The following is a 17,007-nucleotide window of genomic DNA, read 5'->3' as shown; positions in this document are numbered from 1 at the left end:
GAAAGAAAGCTTCAGGAGCATTCTCAGGGGCAGAGGCTTATAAATCATTACATCTTCACTGACTCAGATATAGCTGTGGTTGATGACTTGGGTCATATATTTCAAAACCACCAAAACTTTCATCTGGCACTAACTTTCAGGAATCACAAGGATCAACCTCTGAATTCTGGATTTATAGCTGTCAGAGGCACCCCTGATGGGATTTTAAGGTGCAGAATTTGTTCTTTTATTGCATTTATTTTTCTCTCTGGAAAAATGAGATGATTGAACGGAAGAGCAGAATGTTTCTGTTTGAGTTGCCAAAGTCAAATTTAAATCTTATACACCTTTTAGGGTAACCAGGTTGTGCTGGTGATTTCAGTACAAATAAGCAATGCTAATATGCATATGGAAATTTATCACAGAAGAAAATGAGAATGTTAATTTGATTGCAGGGCAAAGGTATTTCTTCAGGAAATATTAAGCATATACAGTTCCAAATACATGAATGCTTCCAGAATGCTTGGTGATCAGTTAGCTCTTGCTTGGGTTGTGAAGTCTCACCCTTCTTTTGATACAAGGAGATTCACCAAAGCACAGGCCTTTGTTGAGGAAATCGGCGGTGCTTCAGTTCTATTTTTACCTTGTGCTACATTCAATTGGACTCCACCTGAGGGTGCAGGCCAATTTCACGGCATGCCCTTGGATGTTAAGGTATGCTTTAATATCTAAATTCAATTTCTCATAATAATCTTGATCAATAACCACCGAAGGAAAAGTCTCTGGTTTTGCTCAGAAATATACGAATGCTAATGTTATCTAAAGCATCGATTTATTATCATTCAGGTTGTTCATTTTAAGGGTTCAAGGAAACGCCTAATGCTCGAGTCTTGGAACTTCTTAAGCTCATCTTCTGACATTTCAGATATGTTGTGTCTCATCCTGGCAAGTGGAAGAACAAAATATGACTTTTGAATAGATATCATATGAATTTATGTTACATTACACATTCTCTCGAGGGAAACAGATAATTTCATTCAATGGAACTGGGGGGGGATTTCTTGTGGCATCATTCAAAATGTATTTCAGTAGCAATTTAGAATAGTTTACCTATCGGGGCTATCTCTTCCTTTTCCCCCTTGACACCATTTCCCACCCACAACCACAACATAAATTTGTTAGTACTAACAACAAATGTAACTGGAAACGCAAATATTGATGTTTTTTTTCATTCATTTACTCAGATTGAAGATTGTTTTAATGGCTTCAACTTTTTGCCTCATATTAAATTAAATTCACTGAATGCTGTAGCAGGTGACAACTTGATTTCAGCATAACTTCCCTTGCTACAACTGACTACGTTAGAAATTATAATTGCAGAAACGTACTACCAAAATTTGTCTCTGGTAAAAGATAGGCTACCCAGCACCATAGAGTACAAAGCATTTATGGTGAACATGTTAAACAAGAGAGAGCCACAAAATGTTGTCTTACCTCAATCTTGATCCATAACGGAAACTTGAAAGAGTACTGGTGATTGTATTGTCAATCAGGCATTTACTGCCCAGTAATCAAGTTATGACACATGTATGGCTATGGTCTATGGAGACTTAATCATTGAGTATGAACAATCCAACAAAGGATTTTTAAGATTTTGGACTTGCAATTTCAATTATTGAATATGGATAAAGCAGATTTCCCTTATTTCATTTTTACTCTGTCTCCTTATCTGCTTCACTTTGAGTTTGGAATGATTGTTTTGGACACTAATAACTTGTAGTTATTTGGTTTTATTATTTCTTCGTGTTTTCTTCAAATTAAAATTGCCGATGCAGTACTCGAGCTTTTCCTATTTAACATACAACCTAATGCTCAGATTATGAGTTGGATCATGTTGTGTATAAAATTAATATGCTGGCCATGACTCTATGGCTGCTATAACACTGAATATTGTTATAGTTAAATACGCTGTTGAATAGTGTGACATCTCAATGGGGACAGTGACTTTCCTATTATACAATACTTCTCCGTCTATTATAGCTATACTTTATTCTGTATGGACTCATGAGTAATAAGATTTTGTGAGCCGCAGTATGTACCTATGAAATATATATAAATTTCATAACCTGGGTTGTAGTGGCACAACTCCTGTGGTTATATGAACATAGTCTTTGGAAACACACTCTTTACTTCTGCATCCAAGTTTCCTCTACTGTTGTCTTGACTTTGATTGTGCATTCCCTGTTTACTGAATTTCTCAGGCATCAAAGCTCTCAACAAGACCCATTTTTCAGCCCCTTCTCATGTCTCCAGTGTTGAAGATAGAATTTCTTTTGTCACTGTTTTCACAATTTATAACACCTCACTTGAAACTAATGTGGATGGTAGAGCATCAAACTTGGTTACCATTGGAAATGCTTCTTATAGTAAGACAGAAAGGTCAATGGCCATATTGGATGTGTTTATTAACTTCATTCAAGTAAGTATTTGGCAAATCCCTCAAAAACTTGATTTGAGGTTCATAGCTTTCCAATTTTACAAATTGTGGAGTTATTTAAAATTTCAATTGATTACAGGTGACAATGCCCCCAAGTGATGTAATCATTCTAACTGATCCTGCTTCAGATCTCTCAGTGCACAGAAAAGGGATCACCATATATCCAATAGAGGGTGAATATTCTCGAGACAAGTTGATGCTTCAAAGAATCAGGTCTTACATTGTAAGAGCAAATCGCTGATATATAGGTAGAATATTTTTGTTTTTCACTGATAATTTTGAGCATAAGAAATTGCTTCTGAAACTTAACTATATACTTGCACTTTGTCCCTCTCCAGATGTTTGGTTGTAACATATTCTCAAAATGTCATTGTTGTTTTTTATTTTAATTCTTTTTGTTTTCCCTTGCAAATGTTTATGACTTTATTTCAGTTTGTTTTGCACCCACCTGTAAACTGCACACAGACAAATTGTCAGTACAGTTACCTTACTTTCTCATTCTTCTTGGAGACCAAATCCTATCCCCTCACTGCCTTTGGCACAAGAGATTATTAATTTGTTATTGATATCTGGACATTAATTGAAGAAATACTTTATTAAAATTCTCAATGCTAACACTAGAAGTCAAGACCTTTATCTTTAATTTATTATGCTATGGATGGTCCTGGTTTAATTTTTCTTGTTCAAATGTTATTCTTTTTATGCAGACATTTCTTGAAAGAAAGCTTCAGGAGCATTCTCAGGGGCAGAGGCTTATAAATCATTACATCTTCACTGACTCAGATATAGCTGTGGTTGATGACTTGGGTCATATATTTCAAAACCACCAAAACTTTCATCTGGCACTAACTTTCAGGAATCACAAGGATCAACCTCTGAATTCTGGATTTATAGCTGTCAGAGGCACCCCTGATGGGATTTTAAGGTGCAGAATTTGTTCTTTTATTGCATTTATTTTTCTCTCTGGAAAAATGAGATGATTGAACGGAAGAGCAGAATGTTTCTGTTTGAGTTGCCAAAGTCAAATTTAAATCTTATACACCTTTTAGGGTAACCAGGTTGTGCTGGTGATTTCAGTACAAATAAGCAATGCTAATATGCATATGGAAATTTATCACAGAAGAAAATGAGAATGTTAATTTGATTGCAGGGCAAAGGTATTTCTTCAGGAAATATTAAGCATATACAGTTCCAAATACATGAATGCTTCCAGAATGCTTGGTGATCAGTTAGCTCTTGCTTGGGTTGTAAAGTCTCACCCTTCTTTTGATACAAGGAGATTCACCAAAGCACAGGCCTTTGTTGAGGAAATCGGCGGTGCTTCAGTTCTATTTTTACCTTGTGCTACATTCAATTGGACTCCACCTGAGGGTGCAGGCCAATTTCACGGCATGCCCTTGGATGTTAAGGTATGCTTTAATATCTAAATTCAATTTCTCATAATAATCTTGATCAATAACCACCGAAGGAAAAGTCTCTGGTTTTGCTCAGAAATATACGAATGCTAATGTTATCTAAAGCATCGATTTATTATCATTCAGGTTGTTCATTTTAAGGGTTCAAGGAAACGCCTAATGCTCGAGTCTTGGAACTTCTTAAGCTCATCTTCTGACATTTCAGATATGTTGTGTCTCATCCTGGCAAGTGGAAGAACAAAATATGACTTTTGAATAGATATCATATGAATTTATGTTACATTACACATTCTCTCGAGGGAAACAGATAATTTCATTCAATGGAACTGGGGGGGGATTTCTTGTGGCATCATTCAAAATGTATTTCAGTAGCAATTTAGAATAGTTTACCTATCGGGGCTATCTCTTCCTTTTCCCCCTTGACACCATTTCCCACCCACAACCACAACATAAATTTGTTAGTACTAACAACAAATGTAACTGGAAACGCAAATATTGATGTTTTTTTTCATTCATTTACTCAGATTGAAGATTGTTTTAATGGCTTCAACTTTTTGCCTCATATTAAATTAAATTCACTGAATGCTGTAGCAGGTGACAACTTGATTTCAGCATAACTTCCCTTGCTACAACTGACTACGTTAGAAATTATAATTGCAGAAACGTACTACCAAAATTTGTCTCTGGTAAAAGATAGGCTACCCAGCACCATAGAGTACAAAGCATTTATGGTGAACATGTTAAACAAGAGAGAGCCACAAAATGTTGTCTTACCTCAATCTTGATCCATAACGGAAACTTGAAAGAGTACTGGTGATTGTATTGTCAATCAGGCATTTACTGCCCAGTAATCAAGTTATGACACATGTATGGCTATGGTCTATGGAGACTTAATCATTGAGTATGAACAATCCAACAAAGGATTTTTAAGATTTTGGACTTGCAATTTCAATTATTGAATATGGATAAAGCAGATTTCCCTTATTTCATTTTTACTCTGTCTCCTTATCTGCTTCACTTTGAGTTTGGAATGATTGTTTTGGACACTAATAACTTGTAGTTATTTGGTTTTATTATTTCTTCGTGTTTTCTTCAAATTAAAATTGCCGACGCAGTACTCGAGCTTTTCCTATTTAACATACAACCTAATGCTCAGATTATGAGTTGGATCATGTTGTGTATAAAATTAATATGCTGGCCATGACTCTATGGCTGCTATAACACTGAATATTGTTATAGTTAAATACGCTGTTGAATAGTGTGACATCTCAATGGGGACAGTGACTTTCCTATTATACAATACTTATCCGTCTATTATAGCTATACTTTATTCTGTATGGACTCATGAGTAATAAGATTTTGTGAGCCGCAGTATGTACCTATGAAATATATATAAATTTCATAACCTGGGTTGTAGTGCCACAACTCCTGTGGTGATATGAACATACTCTTTGGAAACATACTCTTTACTTCTGCATCCAAGTTTCCTCTACTGTTGTCTTGACTTTGATTGTGCATTCCCTGTTTACTGAATTTCTCAGGCATCAAAGCTCTCAACAAGACCCATTTTTCAGCCCCTTCTCATGTCTCCAGTGTTGAAGATAGAATTTCTTTTGTCACTGTTTTCACAATTTATAACACCTCACTTGAAACTAATGTGGATGGTAGAGCATCAAACTTGGTTACCATTGGAAATGCTTCTTATAGTAAGACAGAAAGGTCAATGGCCATATTGGATGTGTTCATTAACTTCATTCAAGTAAGTATTTGGCAAATCCCTCAAAAACTTGATTTGAGGTTCATAGCTTTCCAATTTTACAAATTGTGGAGTTATTTAAAATTTCAATTGATTACAGGTGACAATGGCCCCAAGTGATGTAATCATTCTAACTGATCCTGCTTCAGATCTCTCAGTGCACAGAAAAGGGATCACCATATATCCAATAGAGGGTGAATATTCTCGAGACAAGTTGATGCTTCAAAGAATCAGGTCTTACATTGTAAGAGCAAATCGCTGATATATAGGTAGAATATTTTTGTTTTTCACTGATAATTTTGAGCATAAGAAATTGCTTCTGAAACTTAACTATATACTTGCACTTTGTCCCTCTCCAGATGTTTGGTTGTAACATATTCTCAAAATGTCATTGTTGTTTTTTATTTTAATTCTTTTTGTTTTCCCTTGCAAATGTTTATGACTTTATTTCAGTTTGTTTTGCACCCACCTGTAAACTGCACACAGACAAATTGTCAGTACAGTTACCTTACTTTCTCATTCTTCTTGGAGACCAAATCCTATCCCCTCACTGCCTTTGGCACAAGAGATTATTAATTTGTTATTGATATCTGGACATTAATTGAAGAAATACTTTATTAAAATTCTCAATGCTAACACTAGAAGTCAAGACCTTTATCTTTAATTTATTATGCTATGGATGGTCCTGGTTTAATTTTTCTTGTTCAAATGTTATTCTTTTTATGCAGACATTTCTTGAAAGAAAGCTTCAGGAGCATTCTCAGGGGCAGAGGCTTATAAATCATTACATCTTCACTGACTCAGATATAGCTGTGGTTGATGACTTGGGTCATATATTTCAAAACCACCAAAACTTTCATCTGGCACTAACTTTCAGGAATCACAAGGATCAACCTCTGAATTCTGGATTTATAGCTGTCAGAGGCACCCCTGATGGGATTTTAAGGTGCAGAATTTGTTCTTTTATTGCATTTATTTTTCTCTCTGGAAAAATGAGATGATTGAACGGAAGAGCAGAATGTTTCTGTTTGAGTTGCCAAAGTCAAATTTAAATCTTATACACCTTTTAGGGTAACCAGGTTGTGCTGGTGATTTCAGTACAAATAAGCAATGCTAATATGCATATGGAAATTTATCACAGAAGAAAATGAGAATGTTAATTTGATTGCAGGGCAAAGGTATTTCTTCAGGAAATATTAAGCATATACAGTTCCAAATACATGAATGCTTCCAGAATGCTTGGTGATCAGTTAGCTCTTGCTTGGGTTGTAAAGTCTCACCCTTCTTTTGATACAAGGAGATTCACCAAAGCACAGGCCTTTGTTGAGGAAATCGGCGGTGCTTCAGTTCTATTTTTACCTTGTGCTACATTCAATTGGACTCCACCTGAGGGTGCAGGCCAATTTCACGGCATGCCCTTGGATGTTAAGGTATGCTTTAATATCTAAATTCAATTTCTCATAATAATCTTGATCAATAACCACCGAAGGAAAAGTCTCTGGTTTTGCTCAGAAATATACGAATGCTAATGTTATCTAAAGCATCGATTTATTATCATTCAGGTTGTTCATTTTAAGGGTTCAAGGAAACGCCTAATGCTCGAGTCTTGGAACTTCTTAAGCTCATCTTCTGACATTTCAGATATGTTGTGTCTCGTCCTGGCAAGTGGAAGAACAAAATATGACTTTTGAATAGATATCATATGAATTTATGTTACATTACACATTCTCTCGAGGGAACCAGATAATTTCTTTCAATGGAACTGGGTGGGGATTTCTTGTGGCATCATTCAAAATGTATTTCAGTAGCAATTTAGAATAGTTTACCTACTGGGGCTATCTCTACCTTTTCCCCCTTGACACCATTTCCCACTCACAACCACAACATAAATTTGTTAGTACTAACAACAAATGTAACTGGAAACGCAAATATAGATGTTTTTTTTTTTCATTCATTTACTCAGATTGAAGATTGTTTTAATGGCTTCAACTTTTTCCCTCATATTAAATTAAATTCACTGAATGCTGTAGCAGGTGACTACTTGATTTCAGCATAACTTCCCTCGCAAAAACTGAGTACGTTAGAAATTATAATTGCAGAAACGTACTACCAAAATTTGTCTCTGGTAAAAGATGGGGCATCCAACACCATAGAGTAAAAAGCATTTATGGTGAACATGTTAAACAAGGGAGAGCCACAAAATTTTGTCCTACCTCAACCTTGATCCATAACAGAAACCGAAAAGAGTACTGGTGAATGGTGATTGTATTGTCAATCAGGTATTTACTGCCCAGTAATCAAGTTATGACACATGTATGGCTATGGTCTATGGAGACTTAATCATTGACTATGAACAATCCAACTACGGATTTTCGTCAAGTTCCAAGTCCAGATAAGATTTAAGATTCCGCGGTTGGCTTGCTCTAGGCTGTTGAGTAGAATTTGATCCAAGATCAGACTTATTCAAAACCCTTTTTTATAAGGAACTAGAACAAATTCTTAAAAACCAGAAATGGACATAAGACTAATTACGAGGAGGCAAGAGTTCAGATGATTCAAGTAAATCCAAGAACAAACTGAAATGGGTTGACATGAAAGGGAAATTTCAGTTTTAAAATGTTCCTACTCAATCAATGAGAATATGGAGAAAGTTTGAGCATTATCATAATATTTTTCTTTTTTATGATAAACGGAGGTGTTTAGGTCAGTTAGTATATACTTTAATTAATTTTCTGGGGTTTTGAAACTATCGATCAGATAAAAACTCCTATAGTTATTTCTATTAGTGTTCGAAGACTCAAATTTAAAAACTTATGAAACCTCAATTTATTCTTTTATCATCACAAAATTCAAAATAAATACATATTATAGACACAATTAAGATTTTTTTTGTTCATGCTTGATTTTGGCACCAACTATTCACACGTGCAAAGTGCTAAGCGGACTTAGAAATTACATGTGATAAATTCAAGAGGTTTGAATGTGATACTGAAACATAAATAAAAGATTGGTAAAAAGAGTTTTTGTAATGGTTCGAATGCTCAAAAGCGAATCTTACATCTACTGTGATTATATTAATAGGCGGTTACAGTCAAGTCGTACTTGACGAGCTGAGTTACAATAAAGAGAATGAATTGGTATAGCGAGAGAGAGAGAGAGAGAGTTTTAGATGGTGAATGAGTCAATCCTATAAAATGGAGGAAAACCCTCTATTTATAGTGGGAGGATCCAAGATGACAATCATGATTCTTCGTGTGGACATGTGTGGTACAATCCCTAACCCACTTTCTATTGATTGTCTGTACGAGAGGTATCCTTAAATCGTACATAGCTTTAACAGGTGGACAAGTTCTAACCACTCATAAGCCTGACGTTCACCTATCTTATTGACGATGACTTTACCTATCTGGTCCTTGCGGGACATGACTATATCCTGACGTCAGAAAACCTTCTTAAATTCTTATTAGTTCTTGTTGATGCATGCTTACACTAGTGTTGGTTCTTGGGCATAACATTATTCGATGGAGTTTTAATTTTCTTTCTCTTGACTGTGTCGGTTAGTTTAAAATGAATTTATCTTCGTGTTTTAAATAAATAAAGTTTTAAAAATGTAATTATACTTATGATTTATTGTGCATTTAAAAAATTTGGTTGGTGCCGAACTCAACATCATTTTGTTTGATTTTGGGAAATTAGAACTGAAAAAACAAAAGACAGAACTACCAATAATTTGTTTGAAAATTGTGCAATAATAAATAATCAATCAATCAAATCATCATCTTAACATTAGCATGTGTTTTCCATTGCACACATAATATACATTACAATCATGGATCCATCAAACGCTCCAACCTACCCAACATTTGCCAATGCATTAAATACTTTATCAACGTTCACATTCTATGATTTAGCCACGTGTCTCTATCAATCAATGTATCCACACGTACCACACCAATTACTTCACACGCTTTACTACTACTGTTACTATATTCATTGCTTCACTATAATTCACTATTCAACGGTAACCTCTAATCTATCTTGATAATTCCACACTTGACCACCTTCAGTTTCCAAATCTCCCTCATTCTTTAACTTCCCTAAAAAGTTTTTTCCCTCTTGGCAGATTTTCTGTGAAGCTTCTGGTTCCAATCGCTTTCAACACTATAAATTCGGAGTCTTTTACCTCATTTTTGTATTGCTCCCTCTCTCTTTATCATCATCAATGGAGTTTCACAGAGCTCTTTCTCTTTTCTTGGTTTTCTTTTCTTGTTTTGTTTATTCATCTCACGCTTTGAAGTTCTACGTTGGTGGAAAAGAAGGTTGGGTTGAATCCCCTCATGAGAGCTACAATCACTGGGCTGAGAGAAACCGGTTCAAAGTCAATGACACGCTCTGTAAGTCTCATTTATTTGTTTGATCATCTTCATTTTTATCAAATTTATCATTTAATTGATTGAATAATTTGGTTTCTTTTTTCTTTAAGATTTTAAATACAAGAAGGGAGAAGACTCGGTGTTGCTGGTGAAGAAAGATGATTACTTTAACTGTAATACGAAACAGCCATTGAAGAAAATGGAGAGTGGTGAATCGGAGTTCATGCTTGATCGTTCAGGGCCCTTCTATTTCATCAGTGGAGTTCCTGACCGTTGTCAAAAGGGACAAAAATTAATTGTGAGTGTTCTGCACCTAAAAACTCCATTAAAACCACCGAAAACACCACCGGTTACCCCGCCTCCCACCCATGCTCCGCCGCAATTGCCACCGTCACCTTCATCACACCCACCTGTTGCACCATCGCACTCACCAAAAGTTTCTCCAGCTCCAGGGTTGTCCCCTAAACCTCACTCTCCAGTTCCCTCCGGGTCCCCTCATGTGTCTCCTTCACAATCACCCGGGGCTTCGTCTCCTAAATCATCATCTCCGGCACCGGCAACGTCACCTGTAGCTACATCTCCGTCACCATATAGTGGTAAGTCACCTGCTGTGACTCCATCACTGTCTCCAAAGGCTGGGGGTCCAGTGCTGGCACCTGGACCGTCCACTTCGACGATATCGCCTTCTGCACCTGGACCGTCCACTTCGACGATATCGCCTTCTGCACCCGGACCATCCACTTCGACAATACCTCCTTCTGCACACGGACCATCCACGTCTACAATACCTCCTTCTGCACCCGGACCATCCACGTCAGGAATCTCTCCTTCGGGTGGGACTTCTCCGCCAGGTAGCTCGGGTTCACCGTCGGGGACGCCGCCCGGGGCGCCGTCACCTTCAGGGACTCCAGCGGATATTACGTCACCACCGACATCGACAAAATCAAAGGCGAATGCAGTTGTTGTAACGCCTTGGAGTTTGATAGTGTCTGTGGGAGTTTCTGTTGTAGTGAGTATTGTCGTTTTGGGTTAGAGATATTTAATTATTTTGTGGGCAGTTGGAATATCTGGGATTTTTAGTAGAGTTAATTGCTTTGTTGATTATTTTGTCTTTATTGTTTGATGTTTGTCATTGGAGAAATTATTTTTATTTTATTTTATTTTTATATATCATTGATAAATTAGTATATGGAAATAGCTACATGATTGTTAAATTGACATTATTTTTCTTGATTTTATTTTCTTAATTAGGAAGCTATTAGCTAACATTTGAGAAAGGATTAATTATTACTTGGAGATTTTCATGTAGAAATTATGACAAAATATACTATAGTGTTTGAGTCTAAGAGAATATAAACAACTATTGGGTGGTCAGGTGGGACGATAAAGACTTTGGATATTCAAGAGGTATTGAATTTAATTCTTCTCGAGGGTGGCCATTAGATGGTTTACTCGGTTGTTAACTTCAGGACTTTAGAGGATTAATCAAGATGTAGATAAGGGTTCTTTGATGTATTATTGAAGAGGTATTAAGTTTAATTCCCTTCAGGGGTGGCCATTGGATAGTTTACTTGGTTGTTAATGTTAGGGCCTCCAAAAATTAATTAAGTTATACACAAGTTGACTCAAATATCCTCGGTCACACAAAAAAGAAAAAAAAGACATCCCGACAAAAAAAAAAAAAGAAGCTAAAAATATTAAGTGAATACCACAATATGAATGTTTTCTATTTATTTCGCCTTCTATTAATGAGTTAACGCTTGATTATAATATTAAACTTTGCTTTCCAGCTATTAACCAACTCATGTTTGCCTAATTAAACAAGAGCTTTGAGGTCAAAAGTCGTACTCTTGTAGAGTGAATGTTTTTCTTTAGGAAATTATTCATTCCAAAGTTGTACACTTGTAGAGTGAATGAAGCTTAGTCAAGTAGCGGTTTGATTTGGTTTGCTTGTAGGACTGAACAATACAATTTTGGTAAGTCATTAATTGATATATATTACTTATTTTTTTTTTTTTAACTAAATTTGGGTTGAGAAAATACCATTTATGAACTAATCGAGTGGTTTGATAGAAACTTTTAAGTGTATTTCTTAAGAGATCTTGAGCTTGAGTCATTTATCTATTGTTAATAGGAGTGATCAATAAAGCTCTCATTTAACTAATAGTTTTGAGGTGTACATAAACTGACTTAAACACGAAAAAAATATATTTACCATATATGTCAAATCCCTTATTTGATAATGTCAAACAGGTAGAGTTGATTATGAGAACACTGATTTGACACATTAAACCAGAAAGTTCAACACCATCCTAATCCTCACGGGTGCTTCATTATATAAATTAACACCACAAATGTTGGTGCGTTGGCAAATATAATATGGATGTGGATTTAGACATGCATGCATTTAATAAATAAATTAATTTTAATTTAAATGATAATTTTGAAGGACAAAGGCTTTATCTGGGATTCAAAAAGGCATTAATTATTGTCTACATGGGGTCTCCATTCCACTCCAAGTCCTGCCATGGCTGATCTGATCAAAGCCTAACCTAACCTTCAGATCATTCATACTTTTGAATTTTAGTTTCGAGTGTGACGAAGAAGAAGCCGCGTACTGAGGGACAAGTAGACAAAAAGTTAAAAGGAGGGTTCACGTCTTAAATCAAACACCAGTGGTTTTCTCCACGTAATCCCATTAACGTCAACATTCGACAAGACTTTTCAGATCATTATAGCTTTCAATTCATTTGAGAGCTTATATTCACACGTAATTACTACTACGATAACCCCCATACATACATGATATGGTGTCGTTTTGTTTTGATCGTTTTCATGAACAGTGAAAGGATTGGTCCGTCATGAAATCCAGTAGTATTTGTCGGCAAGGGGTAGATTGAAAAAGAAGACGAAGAAATGGATTGGCTTTTGATTTTTCATCTTCTTGGTTTCATATACCAACTGTTCACCTCTCACTTTCACTCAATTATTTTTCCTGGACCGTCCAAAATTTTATCTTTTCTTATATGTTTTTTTACGTTATCATAAAGTTTGATTTAAGAAATTGACTTCAATCTTCATCTGTTGTTGATCATCATTATCTTAATCTATCCCTTAAGTTGCTGAAGTCATTGGAAATATGTTGATTAACAGTCAAAATATGCTTTAAAGAACTGGATTAACTGAGAATCAAACACATGTTAAAAGAATTAAACAATATAATCTAATATTGTGGTCTAATGTAATGACCAATGTTAAATCCTCTGCATGCATGAACTATCTTTTGGTGGTTGAGTGGTTCGATAGAGACTCTTTGGTACATTACTCAAAAGGTTTTGAGTTCAAGTTCGAATTCCTCATTAATTGCTAATAGGGATAATTACTAGAGTTTTTGTCCAAACCGGTAGTTCCAGGGTCTCGAGGGATTAATCAAGGTGTACGTAAGTCTTGAACACCCCCGGTCATCAAAATATAAATCCCCTAACTCCCACGTGCGAATATAGTTTTAACCCTAGACATTTGTTTGAAATTATGATTTTATTACCTACACTTAACAAAATAGGTATCAAAAGACAATAATACCCTTAAAGCCTAAAATTGAATAATCATGTGTAATTGGAATACACTTATGAAACTCTCCATTCCCAAATAGTTGTTTGATAGCAACAAATGAGTGGAATGGAAGTATTTTAGAATGACTTTTTAGTGGCCGAATTTCAAAATGATTTTCATTCAGCTTTTGCCTTGATAATATTTTCATTCTACAAGAAAAAATGTGAAAAGTTGTATATTTTCTCCAACACAACACTTATTTTTACTCCTACATTTATACAGTTTCCTATTAGAGAGTTTTAGGGAGATATTTCACTGTTGCTAACAGCAGTATTCTACGTTCTACAAGAACAAAATTGTAAACAAAAAAACCTCAAATCCATTTTATTTTTAAAATTCTTTAACAATAAAAAGTTCAAAATAATTTGATAGCTTATTTATCAGCATTACAATTAACAATTGACGATAATTAATATAAGAAAATTATAAATTATTGACATTTTTAATTCACTAAATTATTTATTTTTCACATGGCCGATTATAATTGGTATCAAGTCAGCACTTAAAAATATAAATATTAGAAATAAATGAAATGGACATAGCAATTAATTATGTATTGTTGCTTCAAGTCTTGTGCGTGTGAACACAATTGCCATGAGCCGCCCACCTTTAAGAATGCAACTATGCCACCATCAAATAATTAATAAAGCCTTTAGAAGGAGGGTAGGTCACTATCACTAATGCAAGGATTCACTCAACTTAGAAGTCCATATGTATATAATTTCTTTCATTTTTTATTTGTATTAAGCATTTTGATGGAATATATCAATGTTGAATTGTTGATCTACAATATAAATGTGTCACGTTTTTCAGGGATAGCTCAGTTTTGGTAATATAAACCAGATGGGGGGTTTTCCTCATTGTCTTTGGAGTTGGGAAATTTTAGAAATTTAGATGGTTTATAATATATTGTCAAAAATATATTTTCATTCTTTAATTGTACGTTTGCAGAGTTGCATTCTGCTTGGCATCATGGACTACTACTCCCGTATCATTTGTCTGCAACATTAGACACTGCAGAAACTGAAGACGATATTAAGTTTTTATTACTAATCAATCAATCAAATATAAAAGTTTCGCTTAACAGAGGCCGAGCACTTCAGTCTTTAGTCTTCAGGGGCGTTTGCTTGGGGGTTAAAGTGGGATTACTTGTGGTAATGTTATCTTATATTACTTGATTATCATGTTTGGTTGTCAAGTAATATAAGATACTGGTAATCTTCAAATACCAATAGTTGTTATTATTGGTAATATCAGAGGTAATCTGATTACCTCCATTTTCTTAGGTATTCTGAGATTACCAGGGTTATCTTTTTTTTTTTTATAATTTTATCCCTTATTAATAAAAATTTTAGACAATAATACCCCTACTTTAAAACAAATTTATATTAATATCCTATTTCAATTTTACCCTTATTTAATTAAAATTTTGGACAATAATGCCCTTCTATTTAAAATTATTTACAGACCACCACTACCACCCAGCCACCACCACCACTGCCACCCAGCCACCACCGTCGATAGCTGGCCAACCACCATGGACCACCGCCTGAAAATTGCCGGAGTCCCTAAAAAAGAAGGAAATTATGTGGGAGGCTCCGAGAGGCTTCGATATGGCCGTTTCCGACCATATTGATGGCCGAAAACGGCCATATCGGGCCAGATCTGGCAGTTAACGGCAACGGACATGGCTGTTAACGGCCTGATATGGCCTGATATGGCCATATCGAAGCCTCCTGGAGCCTCCCACAGAATTTTCTTCTTTTTTAGGGACTCCAGCGATTTTCTGGCGGGGGTTCGCGGTGGCGACAGGAGGTGGGGGTGATTTCGTCATAAATTAAAGTTTTATATAAGAGGGGGTGTTTTAGCTAAATCTGAAATATTGGGGGTTAAAAAAATTATTCAAAAATTAATAATAAAAATAATATTATATTAATATTTAAAAGGGGGACAATTTAGTAATTTAAATAACATACCCACCAATTTATTCCCCATAACCAAACATATTAATATAACATACTCACCAACTAACCAAACATATTTTCTTAAAGATTCCCAGTAATCTTCTAAGGTAAGCTATCTTTCCAGTAATCCAACATTCCCAGTAATCTAACATTCCTGAACCAAACGCCCCCTCAGTATTATTTAAGATTCAAATATTTTAAAGGATTATATATGATGGCTCACCTCCACTGTAAGCTAATAATATAGAACAACATTCAGCTCCAATCTTAGGCCGAACGACTTACACCTACCCAAGGTTTGGCCAAACGACAGATTGGTACCCAAAAGGTTTCAAAAAGACAAATAGGTACCTTCTGTCATGTACTGTTAGTGATTTCTGTTTACTAGTGGTGAAAAGACTAGAATGCCTTTTGAGAAATATTAGTCTATTTTTTTAATTACTTTTAAACCCCTTAAGTTTATTAATTTCATCAAATACCCCTAGAAAAAAGTTTAAAAATTAACAAAAACACCCCCACTCACCCATACTTGCCAGATTCCGGAGGCCACCAACAGTGGCCGCCATAATATGTCACAACGGTCTACACCACCACCGGAAATGGCCGGTAATTCACATATCTGGTCGAAAAAGGCCAGACTTGATGTGAAAAGACCAGATCTGGCCGGAAAGTGATGGCCAAAGAAATAGTCGTCGTTGACTATCAACGACGGCCAAATCTTGGCCATCATTGATAGACAACGACGGCCAAATCTTGGCCATCGTTGACAAACAATGATGACCACATCTTTGGTCGTTGTTGACGGCCAAAGATGGAGTGTTGCGGCCGTCGACGACTAGATCTGGCCATAGATCTGACCTTTTCCAACCAGATCCGTGATGGATCTGGCCGGAAAAGGCCATATCAACACCCTATCCGTCAGATCCGACCAATATGTGGTGTAACGCAATTTTCCAACCAGATTCCGATGGTGGTGGCCAGAATCTGGCACTGTGAGTGGCGGGGGTGTTTTTGTCATTTTATAAAATTTTTATATATTAGGGTATTTAATTAAATTAGCAAACCTAGGGAGTTTTTTTAATAAATTTTAAAAAAAACTAAAATATCAAACTTTAAAAGGCATTCTAGTCTTTTCACCATTAGCAAACGGAAATCACTACCAGTACATGACGAAAGGTACCTGTTTATCGTTTTGAAACCTTTTGAGTACCAATCTGTCGTTTCACCAAACCTTGGGTAGGTGTAAGCCGTTTCTCTTATTTGTCTTTGATCCTTAATTTATAATCTATAAACAATCAATAGTCAAAATTCTCTTTTTCTGAATGCAGAATTCTCTTTTGCTTTATGAATTCCAATTCTAAATTTTCTTTAATGAACTTATCTTTTTCTTTTTTGGTAAAAAACAGTAATT

General features: G+C 35.5%; 3 protein-coding genes across 5 annotated transcripts; all 3 read left to right on the top strand.

Annotated features, from left to right (window-relative positions):
• Positions 1-5: 5 nt before the first annotated feature.
• Positions 6-1,240, top strand: LOC116138583 (the record flags this gene model as incomplete). The annotated part of the gene is made up of 3 exons (XM_031424298.1): positions 6-209; positions 435-693; positions 826-1,240. Coding segments are annotated over 3 exons (592 nt in total), but the record flags the coding sequence as incomplete, so codon positions are not given.
• A 482-nt stretch (positions 1,241-1,722) lies between these two features.
• On the top strand, positions 1,723-7,601 carry LOC116139128. 3 transcript variants are annotated; one of them, XM_031424801.1, is made up of 6 exons: positions 1,723-2,458; positions 2,556-2,699; positions 3,184-3,401; positions 3,627-3,885; positions 5,433-5,650; positions 5,748-5,882. In XM_031424801.1, exons 1-6 carry the CDS (start codon positions 2,423-2,425, stop codon positions 5,749-5,751), a joined length of 879 nt encoding a protein of 292 aa, XP_031280661.1. In that variant the 5' UTR covers positions 1,723-2,422; the 3' UTR covers positions 5,752-5,882. The 3 variants fall into 3 exon arrangements, with proteins under 3 accessions (XP_031280661.1, XP_031280665.1, XP_031280671.1); XM_031424805.1 differs by lacking the exons at positions 5,433-5,650; positions 5,748-5,882 and adding an exon at positions 4,018-4,432 and having other exon boundaries at positions 1,732-2,458; XM_031424811.1 differs by lacking the exons at positions 1,723-2,458; positions 2,556-2,699; positions 3,184-3,401; positions 3,627-3,885 and adding exons at positions 6,376-6,593; positions 6,819-7,077; positions 7,210-7,601 and having other exon boundaries at positions 4,149-5,650; positions 5,748-5,891.
• A 2,086-nt stretch (positions 7,602-9,687) lies between these two features.
• LOC116139147 (early nodulin-like protein 2) lies at positions 9,688-11,186 on the top strand. The gene is made up of 2 exons (XM_031424819.1): positions 9,688-10,041; positions 10,131-11,186. The coding sequence occupies exons 1-2, from the start codon at positions 9,870-9,872 to the stop codon at positions 11,051-11,053; spliced, it is 1,095 nt and encodes a 364-aa protein (XP_031280679.1). The 5' UTR covers positions 9,688-9,869; the 3' UTR covers positions 11,054-11,186.
• The last annotated feature ends 5,821 nt before the right edge of the window (positions 11,187-17,007 follow it).

This window comes from Pistacia vera, unplaced genomic scaffold, assembly GCF_008641045.1.
Source record: "Pistacia vera cultivar Batoury unplaced genomic scaffold, PisVer_v2 Contig11, whole genome shotgun sequence".
Classification (NCBI taxonomy): domain Eukaryota; kingdom Viridiplantae; phylum Streptophyta; class Magnoliopsida; order Sapindales; family Anacardiaceae; genus Pistacia; species Pistacia vera.
The sequence above is the reverse complement of the archived record's forward strand: the minus strand, read 5'-3'. Positions and strand labels throughout refer to the sequence as shown.

Bases quoted from the DNA above. Each gene is read 5' to 3' on its own strand.
- LOC116139128 (XM_031424801.1), top strand. From the start codon at position 2,423: ATGGCCATATTGGATGTGTTTATTAACTTCATTCAA. The intron at 2,700-3,183 runs GTAAGAGCAAAT...CTTTTTATGCAG, and splicing joins AAAGAATCAGGTCTTACATT to ACATTTCTTGAAAGAAAGCT. The intron at 3,886-5,432 runs GTATGCTTTAAT...TGAATTTCTCAG, and splicing joins GCATGCCCTTGGATGTTAAG to GCATCAAAGCTCTCAACAAG.
- LOC116139147 (XM_031424819.1), top strand. From the start codon at position 9,870: ATGGAGTTTCACAGAGCTCTTTCTCTTTTCTTGGTTTTCTTTTCTTGT. The intron at 10,042-10,130 runs GTAAGTCTCATT...TTTTTCTTTAAG, and splicing joins CAAAGTCAATGACACGCTCT to ATTTTAAATACAAGAAGGGA.